The sequence below is a fragment of the Protopterus annectens genome, chromosome 8.part1 (assembly GCF_019279795.1).
Source record: "Protopterus annectens isolate FY-2018-M chromosome 8.part1, PAN1.0, whole genome shotgun sequence".
NCBI classification, from domain to species: domain Eukaryota; kingdom Metazoa; phylum Chordata; order Ceratodontiformes; family Protopteridae; genus Protopterus; species Protopterus annectens.
Window position 1 is genome coordinate 108,895,064 of NC_056742.1, and position 19,339 is coordinate 108,914,402.

A 19,339-nucleotide genomic window follows, 5' to 3' on the forward strand; every position below is an offset into this window, starting at 1 on the left:
ATGAAATCTCAAGCTACAAGCTCAGGTAGACATTATACGCTTTGATATCAGCAGTATGATATTCTTTTGTTTCACCAAATTGAATGGGAAGAAAGGAGAATGTGACTTTCTAATAGTAAACAAAGAAGTGATCTCAGCCTCAGGTCAATGTAAATGTATTTGTAGAGAAACTGTTCACTGTAAGTATTTCTGCGTACCATAGAGTTAATGTGTGACATCTCTTAAAAGTACAGGTAAGACGGTTGCTGCCAGCAGTAAAACTAAATACTCAAATTCCATTTCACCAGACAACACACCAAATAGTTTCTTGAGCAGAATCAATGAAAATTTATTCTGTGAAAGTGCTTTTGACCCCAGTGGATTAAGGCTATGAATTGTTAATGAGTTGGTTCCTGTATTCCAGGGTTTGATTTTCTCTTACCCTTCATTTGCCTACTGAGCGAGTGACTCTGAGCAAGTCACTTAAGCAGTGCTCTGGGGTATTTGGGAAGATTGTGCCAGGTGTCACAGTGGTCCAGCTCCAATATATAGACATACTCCTGCTGTCTACCCTAACTGTTTTGAATTTTATTAATACTAACAATTCTCTTACTCCACCTCCTACCCCACCACATGTCCCTGTTTCTGGTTATATCTTTTATCACTTTCCTTCTTTCTCAGTCCTTATTACATCTCTAATGATTCTCTGCCTGAAACAAAAAATACTTTGACTATATTGTATTGAGTGCACTATTGAGTCCCTATTATTTAGTTTATCTGTAATGTGCAAATACTTTACACTAGTTTCATTCATTACCATAATGTTATAGCATCTTTCGCTTCTTTGTTGTAACAACAGGCTGTGGCTGAAATGCATCCTTTGTGGAACAGCCCAACTTAAGTCCGCTAACTTAAGTAAATAAACTCCTGTTGATCATGACAAACACAACCTTAGTATTGATTTAGTGTTGGTCTTTAGACTCATCCGTGATTTGTAGTGAGAGGCCGTAGTGTCATTTCAAATGATGATGGTGAAGAGGTCACATGAGATGTAGTTTTAGACCCATTAACCTGACTGGTGTGGCTGCTAATTTTAGACTGTTCTTTTAAAATACAAAAATGGGAAATAGGCTGTGGAAAACCAGATAAACCAGTTGATTAATTGCAAACTGGTTAGCATGATTCAATAAAAGATGATGGTGTCCAAGGCAAATTACAAAAATGACATACCTGGTACAGTGCTAATGACCTCATATTTGATTATGTTAAGCATAGCATTGTGAGACTTTGCAAAAAGGTCATAAGTTCAGTAAATGGTCTGGTCTTAAAATTGATGTCATCATGAAAGTTAACGGTATTTTGGAAGACGTCAATTTAAACCATATCCAGTGGGTATTATCTAGAGTCAGAAAGGCTATTCTCTTGCCTATCCACTTCTAAAATGTATAAGTCATTCCTGAGCGATCATTTTAACCACTTTATGGTAATGATCTGACCTATTGAGCACAGTGATGTTTTCTGTAGCCTTCCCACTTGAAAAAAACTTGAAAAGATATCACTCTTTGTAAGAAAAATTGTAGGGTTGTTTGTAAAGGCTTCAGGACTTACTGTACTTTTTTCTTGTAAGTTATTTAAGGGTGACCTCTGCCTGGTCTGTAGTCTGTGTCTGTTCCATATAAAAGTAAAGCATCTTCTGTGGAAACTTAACATCAGCTCAGAGAAATTAATATTGAAAACGGATTCCAATAACAGAAAACAAAAAAAATGTAGCTGATGGCATTACAGGGCTTCATCCCATACTGTAGAATATTCTTTCCCTCGTAATCTGAACAAGTAATGTCCTTCAAAAATTATCCCAGTATTGTCATTGGAAATAGAAAATTTCAGAATGTCACTGCACTATTCTAGCTTCTTGTAGGCCGATTGACGTAAGCTTGACCGTCAAATCTGTCAAAATGTAAGAACATTAGAAGTGATCTTTATTATTGCTGGTGGTGTACTTTTGTAGAAAACAAGTCCAAACAGTTCCTATTGTGCTTTGTTTTGTAAGCTGTATTTTTTCAAAATATATAGGAAAGCATCTAGCTCCAATACTGGTGAATGAATTTATTGTTTAACGAGTTTGTGCAGATAAGTAAATGCAGTTTTTACTGTCGGAGTATAAAAAAAAATTAAGATGCAGCCGTCTCGCTCATCTTAACTTTGCAGTACTTTCTAACAAGATCTTATAAATGCTGTTTAAATTTAAAGTCACTTGGAAAAGTGATTTTTGCTTTTACTACTTTTTCCAATGGTATATGCTCTGCTTAGAGATGAGCTGTTGAGGAGAGGTCTCCAGTGTCCTGCTCTAAACATACATTTCTTATGCTAGCTTTAGTTTGAAATATGAGCTTAGAAAATGCTTGAACGTAGTGGTTCAACAGGTAATAGTAAATGTTGTTTTAATGCAAATCTTATTAAAAGTGGTAATTTGTTTCACTCTTTTTCACATGCAATCACTGACTTCAGGCTTGTCATTTCTAGTTCCTTAAATTCACATTTTCAGATGTTCCAGCCATGATGGCAGTCCAGTGTGATCTATGCTGGTAGAATCCTCCTTTATAGGAGAGCCCTGCACATGATGGCCCTATCCTTAAGTGCAAGTTCTATAGGGTGAAGGCCACCATATACCTCAAAGTTGGTTGGGTCAGGTGAGGAAACCACATACTGTATTTTACAGTGGGCTTTTTTTACGCCTGTGCTGCCTCCCTCTGAAGTGCTATGCTCGTATCACAAGAGGGGGGATGGAGTGACATTGTGAGGGCAAACACCCACATTTGTGTAGTGACACATGCCTCAGACATCCACTTTCCGCACTGCAGCAGCAGAGGTATTGGAATGGCAACGGTATTTCTGCCAATCCTCATGCCTTGCTACACTGCCCCCCACCCCCTCCAGCAGCTCTCTCAAACAAGAAAAGGTAAGCAGGCTCTGCTTCATCATTCTTCTCTTTGACAGCTCTAGCAGGTGCCAAACTGCTACTCAAACTTGGATCAGCAAGTACATAATTAAATCCCTGTCCTCATCGAGCTGAGGGTGACCATTGTTGAGTTCTCAGCACAGGGTCTACATGGGGGTAAGACAGGATGAGGAAGATAGAATGGGGAAGATGCAGGTGTGTGCCTCTTACTGGCTCACCAATTCAGGGAGAGTGTGCTGGCTTTAGCTCCGCTCTTGGGTGACACCTATCAAACACTGGGTGTTGCACTGCAACTGTGAAGCATGAGCTTGCAATGCACACGTTGCCAAGCATTGCATGGCACGGAGCATCCCAGGAAGGTGTGTGTGTGTGTGTGTGTGTGTGTGTGTGTGTGTGTGTGTGTGTGTGTGTGTGTGTGTGTGTGTGTGTGTGTGTGTGTGTGGAGGTATGCACACATTCTGGTGATTGGGTAGCATTTAAGGAGCTTTGGGAAGCCGCAGAGGGGAATGAGCTCCAGGGGTAGACTGTTCCGGAGGACCTGCTTGCTTAGGCTACACTAAGTTTTCTTTATTGATGTGATTGTTGCTGTGTGTCCCAAATCTGTGTTGCCATTATTCATTTTACTTTAAAATGCATTAGTCAATCCCTTTTACAAGAATTTACACTCAAATACCAAATATGCTGAAAATGAGCTCAAATTAATTGCTGAAAAGTGCAGTATTAGGACATTTGCTGACAACCACTCTCCCAGCATACAATGTTGTAAGGGACCTTGAAACCTGGATTGATTCCTGTCTCCTTTTATCATCGATATAGTGATAGCTGCACTAAGAATTAGGGTTTTAGTTACTAATTGTAAATGGAATATCATCCACATCTAAATAGTTCATTATCTTCTTATTTTCAGTGTTGATTAGTCTAATTGTTGAATGCAGTGCCCCATTTGGGATGTAACTCACTAGACGTATCGGACAACTAGAGAGACTCCAGAAGTGGTTTGTAACTAAAGTCATCAGTGGCTTGAAACTGCTAAGGTGCCATAAAGTACTGGACACAGCTGATCTTTTATTCAGTATCGTATAGATGTCTGAAGGCATATCTATGCCTTGCCTTCCATGCCACTAAAAAACAGCAATCTGATGTCAGTTTTCATTCTATCCTCTTGTCTGTGGATTCAGTTCTTCTGATCCTCAGAACTGACTCGGCCACAACAATAGCTCATGGGAACCAAACACACTCGAGCTCATTCCTTACCCACCATGCACCTGTCTTAATTACCACAGATCTCATTTGCTACTTTGCGAGTTAGATGTGGTGCCATTTCCTCTTGAGCCAGATAAGTGATTTATTTATTTTTGTCTGTCATGAGCCTTAATTTCCTTATTCTCATATTAAAAAGAACTTACCCTTTCATACATTTGTACTCGCTGATACTATTGCTAGTATCCCTCTTTCTATCTTTCCATTTCTCCTGCACTTTTGTGTTGCTCTTGTGTATTATCGTTAATATCCCTCCCGCCTTCTATCTCCTCTACCCTTTGTGTAGCCTTAAAATATCACAGTTGATATTTCCCCCTTTAAAAAAAAAGTTTTCTGCTAAATCTGTTGTCTAGAATGCGTGTGTCTTTGTGTAGTTACTACTTCAATGGTGGATAAAGAAAAAGGTCTGGCGGGCTTAAACTGCTGTGAGAAATGTGGTCAGAAAATTCCCTACTCTGATTTGCATTTTCTATGCGTGTATTGTTTGGGGCCCCTTCGCCTACAGGAGGGACTGCTCCATTTGTCACTGTTTCAGTCATTGTGCTCTCAGAGGGAGAAAAAATAAATTGATTCTGAAAGGAGGACTTGCCTCCTGTTTCAGGGAGGCCATTTCTGGAACTTCTTTTCCCAAAGAAAGACCATGTTAAATTGAATGCATCTAGTCCTGCCTCCTCTTCCTCCTCTGAGGTCTCCGAGAAGGCTAAGAAGAAAAGTTCTTCGACTCTGTCTTCTCCATTGGTTCTGAAGTCGAAGAAGGCAAGAGTTTCAGTTCCGTTTTCTCCTCCGGATCTGAGAACTAAATTGTCCAAGCCTTTGGCAATGATAGAATTGTCGGAACCAAAGAGTACTTCCAGTCATTGGATTTGATTTTGTCTTTGGTTCTGGAACATCAAGAAAAAAGACATGCTTCAATGCTGAGTTCTTTGGAACCAACGCCTCAAATTAAAGGTTCATCTTCCACTACATTTTATTATCCAGGACTCTATATTCACCTACAGTTGACCCATTTACAAGACACCTCCATCTCCTTTCTTGGAAAGACCCAGATCTCTGTCATATCCATCCATTCTTCCAGAAGTCTTACTAAAGACAATGTGGAGAGATTGGTGAGGAAAATTCTCTGGGTGCAAGGTGTGACAGGGACCACCTCGGTTCCCACCCCCACAGATCAGGGACTTTAATCTTCAACTACCCCTCCTTTTAATTCCTCCTGTAACTTTGATATAAGCTTCAGAGACCATGGCTCTGAGCTGTTCAGTACAGACTGTCTGATCCAAAGACATCCTCACCTCCAGATCACACCGTCGTATCTAGTCCTGTTTCCGATGGGTTGGGGTCGACTCCTGTGTTTTGGAGCCATCTCTGCACCTCAGAGCTTCAGCACAGATCAGCTCGGCTCCAGCTTCTGCCTTGCGAGGGATTTCCTTTGGGTGGGGAAGTGCAACTGCTCAGAGGTATGCCCTCTTTGATCCGGGATCCTTTCCTTCTCTGGGGGTATCTGCTTTCTAGGCTATGGAGAGAGCCATGTCTGCATCAGTCAGTCAATTGGTTCCTTCCCCCTGGGAACAGACAAATCTGTCACATTTTAGTTCAGAACCTCAATCTTTGTCTCCACCAGGACAGCAAGTACCAAAGCCTCTGGTTTCCCATTAGGGTGCCCCCTCTTCTTCCTGTACATCCCCAGAACATCCCACTGAGGAGGTCCCTAGGAAGAAGCGCAAGAGGAAGCACTTGGATTTTCCAGAAGAATCTATCACAGAAGACCTGGATTTCTATGAGGATGAAGGATCCCCATGGTCACCTCCTGATAATGCCTCATATTGAGACCGCCTAGAAATCCTTAAGCAGAGAGGTGATTTGGAAGTATACCAGTCCTTTGTCTTAGAAATTTTGTGTACCTGCAGGCCTTTGGTACCTGCTCCTCTACTTTGGTTAACTCTGCCTGCTAATGAGCTCATTGAGTTGATCTCTCAGAAGGCACACAAGGCCCCTAATTCCATTGAGCTGATCCCCCGGAGACCGGACAAAATTCACAATCCCTGAGGATAAGCCATTCTGGACAAAAGGTTTGCCTGTAGATGCCATGGTCATGGTGGCAACCACAAAAAAGAAACTAGCAGAGGAAAGTTCCTCTAGCCATCCTCCTAACAAGCAGTCTCGGACAATGGATAGGTTTGAGAAGCAAGTTTTTGCATCAGCGAACTTTGTTTTATGGTCCTTGAACTAACCTGTCACATTTCGCCAGACTACACAGGGATTTGATTAATGAACTTTCAGATACCCTCTCAGGAGCCATTTGAAGAGGTTTAGGGGTCTTTTACCTCTCAGTTGGCCACCCTAAATTTAAATTATAATTCTTCTGGGGTGGGGGGGTGGGCTCATTTTTGCATGTAGCCAAAAGAATGACCAAAGCAGTGAGTTCAGGTGTTGCCATAAGGAGACGTGTTTGGATGTGCTCGTGTGATTTTGCGGAGCCCTTTAAGTCTTCATTTGTCAGTGATCCTATTGACGGCAAGTCGTTGTGTGGCCCTAAAGTTAGAGACGAGACCTTGACCAAGTGTGAGAAATATGGGAAAATCCTTTCTGCTGTGGGTGTATGTTTTACCAATCTGGAGAGATCCTTCTCCAGGAATTAACACAGTGTTCAAAAAATGTGGTTCAGGAAATCCCAAGGGTCTACTCAGAACACACTTGGTGGTTCCCCCAGGGGCAGAAGGGGTATCTCTAATGGGAGACGCCACCACCCTTGTGGCAGAGGGGGCCTGCAATACTATGGGTGCAGAAATTCTTTCTTTGGTGAACCCTTTCAGCGCTCCTGAAAGGAGGCCTGATTGTTCTCCTCTGGAGACAGTTTGGGGTCACTGGTCCCTGCATCAGAGAGTCTGGTGACAGATCACTTCCGATTTTACATAAGTGTGGAGAATATCCAGAAGTTATATTATACCTTTTTCCCTTCTGTCCACTTACAAAATAATCCCAGATGTTCCACCCAGTTAAAGGGAACAAGCAGCACTACAAATACAAAAGCTTCTAGAAAGAGTTGTCCAAGAGGTTCCAGCAGTCCAGAAGGAATCCAGGATTTACTCTAGCTTCTTTTTAGTGCCAAAAAAGACAGGGGACTGGAGACCAATTTTTGGATCTCAGCAAGCTAAACAAATTAGTTCTGTGAACCAAATTCCGGATGGTCATGGGTTCAGTCCATTCTTCCTTTTTTTGAACAGGGCGACTGGATGTGTTCGATAGACCTACCAGATGCATGCTGTACAAAAAGATGCAGAGACTATTCAGAAGGTTCTTGTGCTTCCAGCTAGGAGCCAGTCACTACCAATTTGGAGTACTGCCTTTTGGCCTCGCCACAGCCCCTTGGGTGTTCGTGTATGGCAGTAGTAGCAGCTCACTTGAGACTGCAAGGATTCCGGGTGTTTCCATATTTGGACAACTGGCTCATCACCACCACAACCAGACATTGACTGCTAGAGGCAACTTTCCAAACATGCAGTTTACTGGGCATAACCATAAATTACGTAAAATCCCATCTAGAACCAACAGAAACATGGGATTTCATAGGGTCTTCCTTAAAGACAAAGACCGCAATTGTGTCCCTTCCCCCACAAAGACTGGAGACCATCCATTTTCAAGTCAGGAGAATAATCAACAGCAGCAAAATGCCAGCAAGATTAGTTCTAAAGGCACTGGGGTCCATGACAGTATCGATAACACTTGTTCCCGTGGCTAGATTTCACATGAGAATTTTTACAATGTCTGCTTGAAACAGTGGCCCATCAACCAATGTCAACACCAGTTATAGTCACCAGTATCTGCAAAAGCTATCTTTTATGTAGTGGAATCATTCAGATTGAATTTTGCAGGGTCATCCTTTCATTCCCCCTCAGCCCAAAGCCACAGTGACCATGGACACTTCCCAGCTTGGGTGGGGGGGCATTGTCTGGGGAGGATGGTTCAAGGCACTTGGTCCCCAGTAGAGGCCAATTTGCGCACAAATGTCCTAGAGATGAGAGCAATGCTTTTAGCATTGCAGGCCTTCCAAGATGCTCTTCCCTCCAGGACAGTTGCAGTTCAGATGGACAAGTTGTCAGTAGTTTGGTACATTAACAGAGGAACCAGATCCTACCCATTTTGTTGAGAAGCTTTGATGGGCAGTCTAATCCAACCTTTTTCCTCATAGCAACATGCATTCACATGAAGTCTAATGTGATAGCTGACAAATTCAGCAGGTGCATACTTTTACCTCATGAATGATCCCTCAATCAGAAAGTATCAGGATATTCCGAAGAAGGGGTCAGCCATGCTGTGTTTTGTTTGCCTGTCCCCTAAACAAGCCCAGCAACTGTTTTGCCCCAATTACCCCCCCGAGGGAGAGTTACCGGGGGATGCTCTTCTTCTTCACAATCCCCCCCCCCAGTATCCTTTATGCCTTTCCACCAATTCCATTAATTCCCAAGTTCCTATGGAAAGCAATCGGGTTGAAGAGCACAGTTCTCCTTATTGCACCTGATTTAGTTCCCCTTCTTTGGCCTCAACTAATTTGATAGCCTTGGATTCTGGATCCAGTGTCAGATATCGTCTCACCTGGCAGGCTTGGTTCATCTTGACATTCCAAATCTCAAGCTGACAACTTGGTTTCTCCAATTCTATTAGTAGCCAGACAACCTATGCTCTCTCCCCCTGTCGACGCACTGTTATCTTCTCTTAAATCTTCTACACAAAAGCTATACTCTAGTAAATGGAAGAGATTTGCATATTGGGAGCTGCAGAGTGACACTGAACCTTTTTCAGCTACAATTCATGACATTTTACACATCTTAGCTATGCTTTTCAATGAAGGGGCTTTGGCTTCCACAATCGGAGTACAGTTAGTAGCTATATCCAGCTATATGGCTTTCAAGACTCCTTGGTTGCTTCTCACAAGCTTTGTAAGGCTTTTTTTTTTGAGGGGTACTCTTCTTTTAAAGCCTCCTTACAAAGATCCTACTACTCCTTGGGACCTGAATTAAGCCTCCTTACAAAGATCCTACTCCTCCTTGGGACCTGAATTTGGTGTTGCAAGCAATCACTCAATCTCCCTTTGAACCGGCTAATGGGTGTCCCCAGTAACTTCTGCAAGAAGGATTTCAGAGATTCAAGCTTCGTCTTCTAAACCTCCATACCTAATTTTTCACAGGGAATCTCTATTAGAACCAGCCCCTCTTTTCTACCTAAGGTGGTCTCGGAGACTAGTATCAGCCAATGTATTAACTTACCAGTATTTTTCCCCGACTTGTCTAACCGATGCCCACAAACATTTAAGGCTCCTCTTCATAGAATAAAATATTTCAGGAAGTCAGACCAATTATTTGTTTCCTTCTCGCATACCAGACTAGGAAAACCTGTGACCAAGGTAACTTTTTAGCCAGATCTCTCAAATTGTATCTCATTCATTTGTAAAAAAATTGGGCATTTCCTTGTCAAAACCCTTGCAAGCCCATTCAGCCCGGGCTGTAACAACATCAGCTGTATTCCAGTGTAGAGCTTCCATGAATATCTTTGTAGCAGCAACTTGGGCTACTCTCCATACCTTGATTACATATTACAAATTGGATCTGGTCTCCAGGGGTAGAGCATCGTTTGGATCCGTGGTGCTTAGGAACATCCTTAAGTCCACCCAGGATATAAAGTAGCTGGGGTCTCTGTCCCACAGGTTGAAGATGGAATGAAAATTGACAACATCACATAAAGAAGTTATGTACTCGCCATAACATTCCATATGCATTGTCATTCTTCCTCCAACCCCCACCATTGACGTCTGGATTATTACCTTTTTTGGTATATGTTTACAGTTCCAGATATAGTCTCCATGAAAGTGTTTGTCTTTTTCTATTGGCAAACTCGATCTGAGGTAATTAGGATAGGTGCATTTTGGGTAAGAGATGACCTTGAGAGTTTTTGGTTCCCACAAGCTTATTGTAGTGGCTGAGTTGGTTCTGAGGATCGGAACCAACCCTACAGGTTGAGGAAGAATGAAAATGGACAACATGTAGTGGTGAGTACATAACTTTTTTTTTTAACCACAGTTAAATGTAAATAAAAGTGCTGTTCATTTATCAGTGTTGCAGTTATGGTTTTGCTGAAATTAACTATAGCATTATTGTATACAGTGTAGTCTTAAGTTTCCCACTTTATTTCAGAACCTCCTTATTGTTGTAGGGACTTTAGTGTCTAGTGGGGAATGTTAATAAAGAAGAGGATTATTTAGAATTGAGCTGCTTTTCAGCTAGGAGACAACATTTGAACTGGAGATGTAATGACACTGCATTTTAAATACAGCACTGTTTATGGAAAAGCAGACCTCGTTCAGTCTGCCAGACGCATCATTTAATGCAGATTTGAGTACTAATACAATGTGGTTATTGTGAAAATAAGATTTCTTTCTGGCATAATTTCAGCAGCGTTTTTCTTAAATTATGAATATCAGCATGTTTTTAATCCACTGGATGGCAGTGTGTCTTAACTGCAGACTTTGTCTTGCAAGGCTTGGGACAACATTAAAGTGTTAGCAGAAGGCTGTCTGCTTTTGAATTTTTTATGTAACCTGTTTCAGAACTGGTCTAAATATGGATTCATGGGTGTTTCATTACTTGAGTAAACATTTTAGTTTTTATTTCTGTAGGCCAAGACAAAGACAGCGTCAGTCACTGCGCAGCATTTGGTTGACAGCTGTGAGAGAGAACTGGCCACGCTACAGCAAAACAGGTATAGATGAAGTGTAATTAAAATTCAGCATCTTGGAGTTTTAATATGGTTCCTTTATGGGTAGTTCAGTATGTTGTGTGAATGCTTGAAACATTCTTTGGTAGATATGGACCTCTTGGGCCACTAGGGCTGCTTATTTTCTTTTAGTAATAGGCAGACTGATGCTTTTTGATGACCAGTTATCTGTATTCTCCTATGCCTCTTCATAGCTTCCATGTACATTCTTAAAACCCTTTTGTTGAATCTATTACTATTACTTCTGATATTTTATGCTTACATGTTAATGTAAAAAGACAAAAAAAGGCTTCAAAGGTGTACCTTCTATTCACATACTGTTTTATGAACAGTTTATTTTCTTGGAACTTACTGTTGGTTTGTTTTTACATGAGTATTTTTTTTATTTGTTTACGCATTTACAAAATAATGGCCACAATAATTAAATGGGTACATCTGCTGTTTCTTTACTGTTTGATAACTTGGGTAAGGGAACTAGCCACAAGGACCCATTTTGACGCAGCCTCTAAAACAATTTAGCTTGTATGTGGGTTTTATAGCAGATATAAAAAAATGGCTAAACTAGTACAAATGGCAGTGCAAAAAGAGTTAAAGGTCCAAGAATAGACAAAAGTTGGTGTAGACTTTATGATAAAATGTGTAGTTTAGATGAAGGTTTAGAGGAAAAAATATGGGTAAAGCTCTCTTTCCTAAAGCTAGAGTAATTTTCAGTCTAAATTTCATACTTTATGTGCTGTAGATATTAACGTTTTAATATAGAATTCTAAGTCAATTTTACGTAGTGCCTTGCATGGTTGTCTGCATCTGGTTGTTTTTGTCTGTGCATTAGCAGCAATTTGTGTTCAGACATGGTTACTGGAAGATTGGTACATCTGAAACATGTCACATTTCAGGTCCTTTAGTGCTGTGTTACCTAATGGTTACTCTAAGCTAAATCTTCCCCAAGGATATTTGAATGCATTTTTGTATGCTTCTTTCTTCCTGTTTCCCATATGGTGTGCTTGTTCATTTTTCGTATCTATTGTTCATAATACTTTCATTGCAAATCTTAAGTTATCTTCTGCATTCCTTTTCTGGACTAGTTTCATCCAGTCTACTATGTTTGTGCATTGGTAAGTTTGTAAAATGCTCCTTCTACTGTAGCTAAAGTCTTTATTTCATGTGGTAATCTCTTTATATCCACCTAATACAAGTTATGTTGTTGGTTTCTTCTAGGAATTTCTGACATTTTCAAGTCCTTATCCATGCTGTTTATTTAGTATCCTTTTCTTTGCTGTGTGCTACTTTCTTTTTGCTTTCCTGAAAAATTAATTTCTGCAGGCATTTGACCATTGTTACAGCCTTGCTATGGTCATTTTTTTTCATCCACAAGAAGGTACTTTTTTTTGTTTTTGTTTTTGTCCTGTTTATTCTCTATAATGACCTCAAACAGGACTGATGGTAGAATCATGTGCTGCCAATATGGCTGTTGTGACTTTGAAGGTCATCTCCACTGGTTAACTGTTAGGATTTCTTTTTCTGATGCATTAGCTTGACACAGTTTGAAATTATCTGTCATCTCCATACTAAAGAGTGAGACCCCATGCTCCTATTCAGTGCACTGTCTGATCTTCCACACCTGGTTAAGAGGCTGCGTTGCTATTAATTTCCCCTCTTTCTTTCTCTGACAGTCTAGCTCTTGATCATAATGGTAAGCATAGGAAAGTTCCTGGCTTAGTTTTTGTAAAATGCCTACATTTTAACAGCAGTTCATATCACTAACCAGGATTCACGTCCAAAAGGTGTGTGATATGAAGCATTTTCCTAAGTGCCAGCACTTTAGACAGTGCTTCAGCACAGATGTGTTTAAATCTATACCAACTATTTAAAACCTGCAAGAGGTGAAGAAAAATGTTGGAATTCTGTATCATCTCCTTGAAGTTGGTTGTGGCTGAGACAGGAGGTTTTTTTTTAGCACAATACTTTGACGACAATAAACTGGGGGAAAAGGTATGGGAGAATGAGACCAGACACAAGTCTCATCTCCCTGTAAGTCTGCCTTTGAGATATCTTTGCATTCCTTGCCTAGGAAAAGATTGAGTTAACATAATCTTTTGTCCAATTATTAGAGATGCAACCTGTTACCTTCAGTCACTAGCAACTAAAAGGTTATGCCTCCTAGGATGTTTACTCTGCCACACCCTCATTCAGTTGTGTGAATTTTGAACAAATCCAGCCTTTTAACGTGCAGTGATCCTTTCAGTCGGTCAATCGTCTTACACTTGATACTGATGAATCCTCTCCTTAACCTCCCTGTGTTAGACAGCTTGCCTGTTAGGCTAAAGAGACTACATATGCTGCAGCACTAGCTGAACCTCCATTAGTGTGCCAGACATGATATGCATGCATACTCTGATACAACTTGTCTTTTATTGTTTGGGGAGACATACTCCTAGGAAATACAGGCTGATGTCAGAACAAGACCCTATACATGCTTGTCATGACTTCAGTTTTGTCTCTGCTATACACAACCCTACGTATTTTCCTTCCATCATTGAATACCCAGTGCTTTATCTGTTGTATGCTTAAACTAGGGAAATGAGAGTAAATGAGTGTCTTCCTTTCCCTAATTTTCCTGGAAAGAGGCATTCAGTGGTCATAATCTGTGATTTTGGTAAGAGTAATGAGACATTTCCCCTGTAGCTCTTCCTCACCCCCCCCCAGCCCCATTTTTATGGGGGCACTCTGAATTGTAAAATCCACCATGGACTGCCCTGGTGCTCCTCTTCCCTACCTTCCACAAATATTTTAATCATGATCTGGCAAGAATGAAGAGTAACTTTGAGTCATCCATCCCTGGCCTTAACGGGTCTTCGGCTTCCATGAATGCAGCTAAACTTTGACTAGAATGTCATCCATATTAAACCTCATGGGCAGTAGTCATCTCTGTGTTGCAGAAAGATAAAGCTGTGACTGTGGCCCGGATGATGTAAGATCAGCTCTTCATCCAGTTGATGAAGGAATTTGCCAGGGAGGGTGGGAGTGAGTGGCCAGTGCTGGCTTACCCATTTTGGAGGAAGAAGACATCCCTTTGCTACAAGCATGCAACCTGGCGAAGGCCAGTTAAGACAGAAGTAGTATTCAGGAAGGGAGAGTGCTATGATTTGTCAAAGAACCACTGTGCTGTAGATGGTTGTTGCATGCATATGGAAGCATGCACTTGTGATCAGGCTACTGTAGCACGCCCTGATGTGATGTTGCACATGCAAAGATGCCAGTGGGAGAGTTAAGACCATAGTAAAATCCATTCATGGTGGGTGATGACCACATTTGTCAACTCTAGTATTTTCTCCCCTGTTTCTGTATATGCTAAAAAGAGGAATAGGAAGAAGTAGGTCTTTAAGGGAAAGGAGAAGGGACAAGATGATCATAAGGTGAAAGGATAAAATGTGTTAAAAAGATCCCCAGTACAGACTTGTCACCCTAGTCAAAGTGACCACAACTACTTTCCACTCTACCACGTGATTAGCGGTCTAATTCTTTGGACAGTGTGGGCATAGCGGTCTAATTCTTTGGACAGTGTGGGCAAGAGGGACCTGTAATTAGTTGCCTCACCTATCTAGATTCCAGTAATGCTGTTAGGATGCTGGCAGAGCTTGTTAATTCTGGAGTGAAGTCTCTGGAAGACTCTCCACTTTCTTGTGTTCATTGTAATTTTCTCACTGTCCTGGCACTTTTTGATTAGGGATGCAGGCTCAGGCATGCACCTCTTCAAAGTGGCTTGACTTTGGATCTCTTGCCTAAAGGATATGTTCAGGCAGGCCAGATTTGGCTGTCCCTCTCTCAGGTGCTGTCTTCTTTAGATAGGCTTCCCTGGGGTCAGTCATGGACCTCCAAAAAAGAAATGGGTACTGATCACATTAGCTAATCTTTTAATAGCCCCCCCCCCCGCCCCCCATGCCCATCCTCTTCCCAACAAAACTACATTTCAAAGAAAGCAAACAACCACTGGAAGAATAAAACTCCAGTGTTTTTAATAAGCACGTATTGTATGAGCTCAAGGCACATTTTCAGTGGCACTCTTTGCATCTCATCAGTTCTGAACAGAGGTTGTTCATATTCCCCTGAACCAGCTGAGTGCTGGTTCTCAGGTGTTTGCATATGGCACAGTCTGCAGGAAAATGACCCTTCCTCTGCACACACTTGTTTTTTGTGCAGAAGTCCATGGCATCAGGTCAGCCAGTGATAATTTCTGTACTGGAACAGACTTTTAAGTTGCTGGAGTCCATAGCTTTCTTTTATGCAGGTCAGAATGCTGTCTCAGGTATATCTATTACCCCAGGTACTCACCCAAGTCGTCTTCAAATTTGAGTGGTTTGCAGAAGGTATATGTGGTATCTTGTTGCAGTGCTTACAATCCTTCCATCCCTACTGTGGAACTTTGCACCTTGCATACCTTGCTACCAGTCAAGAGGTCTTTTCTGTTTTAGGTGTTAGTGAAGAGGTGGACCAGGCATAGCATTGTCCATGCACATTTGGTCACCATTGGGATATGGCTGAGATGAAGAGTCACTTTCAAAGGGCCGTCCTCCAGATGAAGTCTGTTTTTGGTGGAGCCCTTAGTCTGATGTAGAAACGCGTCATAATACCTCAAAGTGCTAGTTACAGGTGAACTAAAACCAACAGATCTCTTACTAGTCTTTTAAAATATGCCTGTCTTGCGTATGTCCCTGAGAAGGAGTCTCCAGCTCCCAAAAAACCCAATAGGTGCTGCTAGGTGGAAGGTAGGGGAAACTGTCTTTCTTAGAATCTTGTTACTGATCCTGCTGTCACCCTGGATGCTGTTATGGGGTCCTTATTGGCTTCATCTAAGAACACCTTTCCTAAGGACAAAGCAAGATTTTTAGATAGGTTTGGCAAAAGGCTTTCTCAGCCACTTTGGAAATCCAAGCCATAATTATAGTTGCTTGTAGTTCAGTAGCAAGACAATATTCTGAGGCAATTGGAGGAAATGCAGAGACTATTGCAGGTAGCCCTTAAAGTAAAGAGCTGACATTGCAAAAACTTGGGGAAAATGCCATCAAATATGGCTGTGATGCTCTTGATGTGTCTGCCAAGATGGATGCTTTTGGCACTGTCGTTAGTATGTATGTCTGGCTGATGATCCAGCCTCTGTCAGATGTCAGGCGACAGATTCTTAACATCCCTTTAGACAAGTATCTATTATTTGATCTTCCATCGCAAGAAGTCTTTAAAAAAGAGCTGGAGGAGGAGGACAAAACTGCAAATGGTGGAGGAGGACAAAACTGCAAATGGTGAAGCAGTCATTTCATTCACCAGTTCCTAAACATAAACAGAAGAGTTCCCAATAAACAGTATCCCTTCTGTAGAAAATGTGGTTTGAACAATTGAAACAGAACAAGGCCTTTCAGTTCTACTTCTGGTGAAGGAAAAATGGCTGAAGCAGGCAGCAGGGCAGAGTAAGTAGTAATGGGCCATTTTTAGCACACTGGCTTGCAGAATTGACTCTAGCCCCATTCCCTGCTTCCCCAAGTGTTCCCTTCCACATGTACTATGACGAGGCAAGCCTTTTCTAAGACTAGTGGCATACCCATATGGGAAAACATAATATGAGTGACTGCTCTTTTACCAAGTGATGGCAGATGAAAGTAATTTGACCCAAGTGACTATCATTGACCGTGGAGTTTACTGCCTTCTATACTCTTGTGCATCATTGGAGTAGGTCTATACAAGTTTGGGAGTATAGATGGGGCTTTCTTACATTTTTGGAAAAAAAAAAAAGTTTGATTAACGAAAAAAAAAATGTTTTTCTCAGTCTTTATGCACTTGGTAAGAGTTGTCTTATAGAATGGCACGAGTCCACACAGATTGCAGGCATGTGGTTGAGGAGCTCATTATGCCAGCATACAAAATAAAGCTCATAAGTTTCAAGCTTTCTTTGAAATCCCTTAGATGCCACCAAATCACATGGGGTTTATAAGTGTAGTGCTATATTAACTAATTGGTGTCATCTGCTGTAGAAAATGGTCCCCCAGACTGTTTGAAGTTAGAATGCATGGAGTTGAAAGGCATGTTTTGGTCCATTGTAGATTAAACACAAAAATAAACAAGGGTTTGATAGTAGAAAAGCTCACCATTCATTCCCTGTTGTCCTTGCTTTTGCCAGAAGTGTACTTATGGTTGCAGTAGACATGAAATATCTGACAAAACGCATTCCTATTGCTGTGGGGCACAAATAATCTTCAGATTACTGTCAAGGTTCTAACACCTGAGGTCACCTGTTTTCATTTGGGCTGTGCACTACTACTGGAATATTCCTCAAATATTTAATGCTTGTTTTTCATGGTCTTAGGCTACAAGGTTGGTCATACCTACCTTAGCTAGATTGTATGGTTCAGGCCCAAGGAAACTAAACAAGACAGTTGACTGTTAGCCCAGGCATCTCTGTTAACTTTCAGAATTCAAATCTATCTGATTTACCACAATATTAAAAACTTAGGGTTACATGCCATCTTCAGTTCGTGATTCCCCTGGCAAAAGTTCATGTCTGAAAACTCCAGTAGTATCTAAAGAGACTGACTGCAATACCGTTACTGTCTATTACTACTTTTATTCAAAATTAATTCAAGTGGTAGTTAGATCACATCCTGTAGAACTCTGGAATGCCTTTTATTCTATCTTTAAGTACCCAATCACTTGTGACACATTTTGTAGGTCAGGCTTACAGGACATGCAAGGATCCCTTCAAGGTTCAGTGGAGGTAGACTTGTGTGAATAAAGCCAAGCACATCAACATCATGGAGATATTGTCACTTATCTTTGTGATGCCTTTTAGGCCTTCAGCAATACATGCATGCCAGAGGTGCTCACAGTAGTCACAGGCAACAAAAACACCTTTTTTGTGGTACATAAGCAAAGAGGTACATATTCTAAACAACTGGGATAGGCTGGCTGTGAGTACTTGACAGTTGGCTAACTAGTATGACTTTTTATTTTGGGCAGTTTATTTTCTGTCTGATGAAAAGTTTCATTTATTGATTGAGTCTGGATAGTACCCATTTTCAACTGAGGCCTGAGGAGAAAAGCTCCATTTGATTAGACTGCATTATACTAAATTCCAGTCGAACAGAGTAGTTAAATTTCTTTTTACATTTATACACAAAAAGTAATTACATTTATACATTCTAAGAATTTACAGGGAGGAAGTTACCAAAGAGAACGCACACGTGCAACTTAGTGGATTGTGCAGGCAGCAGTTATGTATAAAAAATGTTGTCATTTCAGTAATTGGCTGAGAATATTAGATCACCTAAGCAGATTCTGCACTAGTCGCTATAGCTGGATTCTCATGTTTCCTGTGGTCTTCCATGACTTGAGAGCATCCCATGGTGGGTCTGTTCATATCTCAACTACATTTTCAAGCAAACTAATCCTGTACAGGATGACTATGAAAACAAGTCTGGACATGTCTTTTCCCTGGAATGTAAAGTAAGACAGCTATAGGACTTGCTTCTTACTCCACTTCTCCCTAAAATCTTGGTAAATAAAAGAATGAGAAGGATGTAAAATGTGACATTTTATATAACCTCTTTCTGTCCCAGACAACACTAATTCCTACCTCTCTCTCACATAAACAAAACTGAATCTCTTCATCCTTCCAGTATCTTCTACTATACTGCGAGCACTACATGAGGGCACTTTTTTTTATAAGCTCCACTCCAGTCATCTTCTGGTAGACTGCTGGGAGGCTAGGTTTCTGAATTCACACTGGGTCCATTACCCACCAGATGTACTAACCATTCCACTGGAGGAATTTTAGCCCACCGGTAGGACAGTCTCCCTGGTTAAATGGGAGAGGCTATCCTCCAGTTCTGCATCTTTCCAGATCGCACCAGAAAAGACCACTCCAGCAGGTCTTCATCTAGCTAACCTTTCCTATTCAATATGTTTGACATGCACCTTGATGACGGTGCAACCTTTGACCATTTCAGTGGATAACCCATGAATAATCTTATTTTTTGTATGCTTTATGATCAGATTATTTTTCGAAGGGGATGCTTCACTGAAGATGTCTTTGGTAACAACCCCCCCCCCCACACACAAACATTAATTTTATTGTAAAAAAAAAAAAAAAAAGTTGACCTCTTTTTGAACCAACTAGCAACTTTGCCTTAAAGCTGGCTTTGGAAAATTTTCTTGGTACCTGTCACATTTGCATGTGCAGTTTGTGAACTGAAAGCCTCATGGCTGTAGAAGCTTGCACAGTTTTTCAGTAAGACAGGATGTAGTTGAGATCTAATCTTTCTTTTGTGCTTAATTGTTTATTTAATGTAGCTTTAAATCAAGTGATACAGTTGCTGGTACCTTTTCCAAACC

At 41.1% G+C, this 19,339-nt stretch overlaps 1 protein-coding gene across 1 annotated transcript in view; it reads left to right on the top strand.

The window, feature by feature from the left end:
• Window positions 1-19,339, top strand: part of TCF25 (transcription factor 25) — an 848,985-nt gene that overhangs the window by 67,778 nt on the left and 761,868 nt on the right. The window contains exon 6 of the mRNA XM_044081728.1: window positions 10,866-10,948. Within this exon, the coding sequence (XP_043937663.1) occupies window positions 10,866-10,948 (83 nt within the window). The remainder of the gene's footprint in view (window positions 1-10,865; window positions 10,949-19,339) is intronic.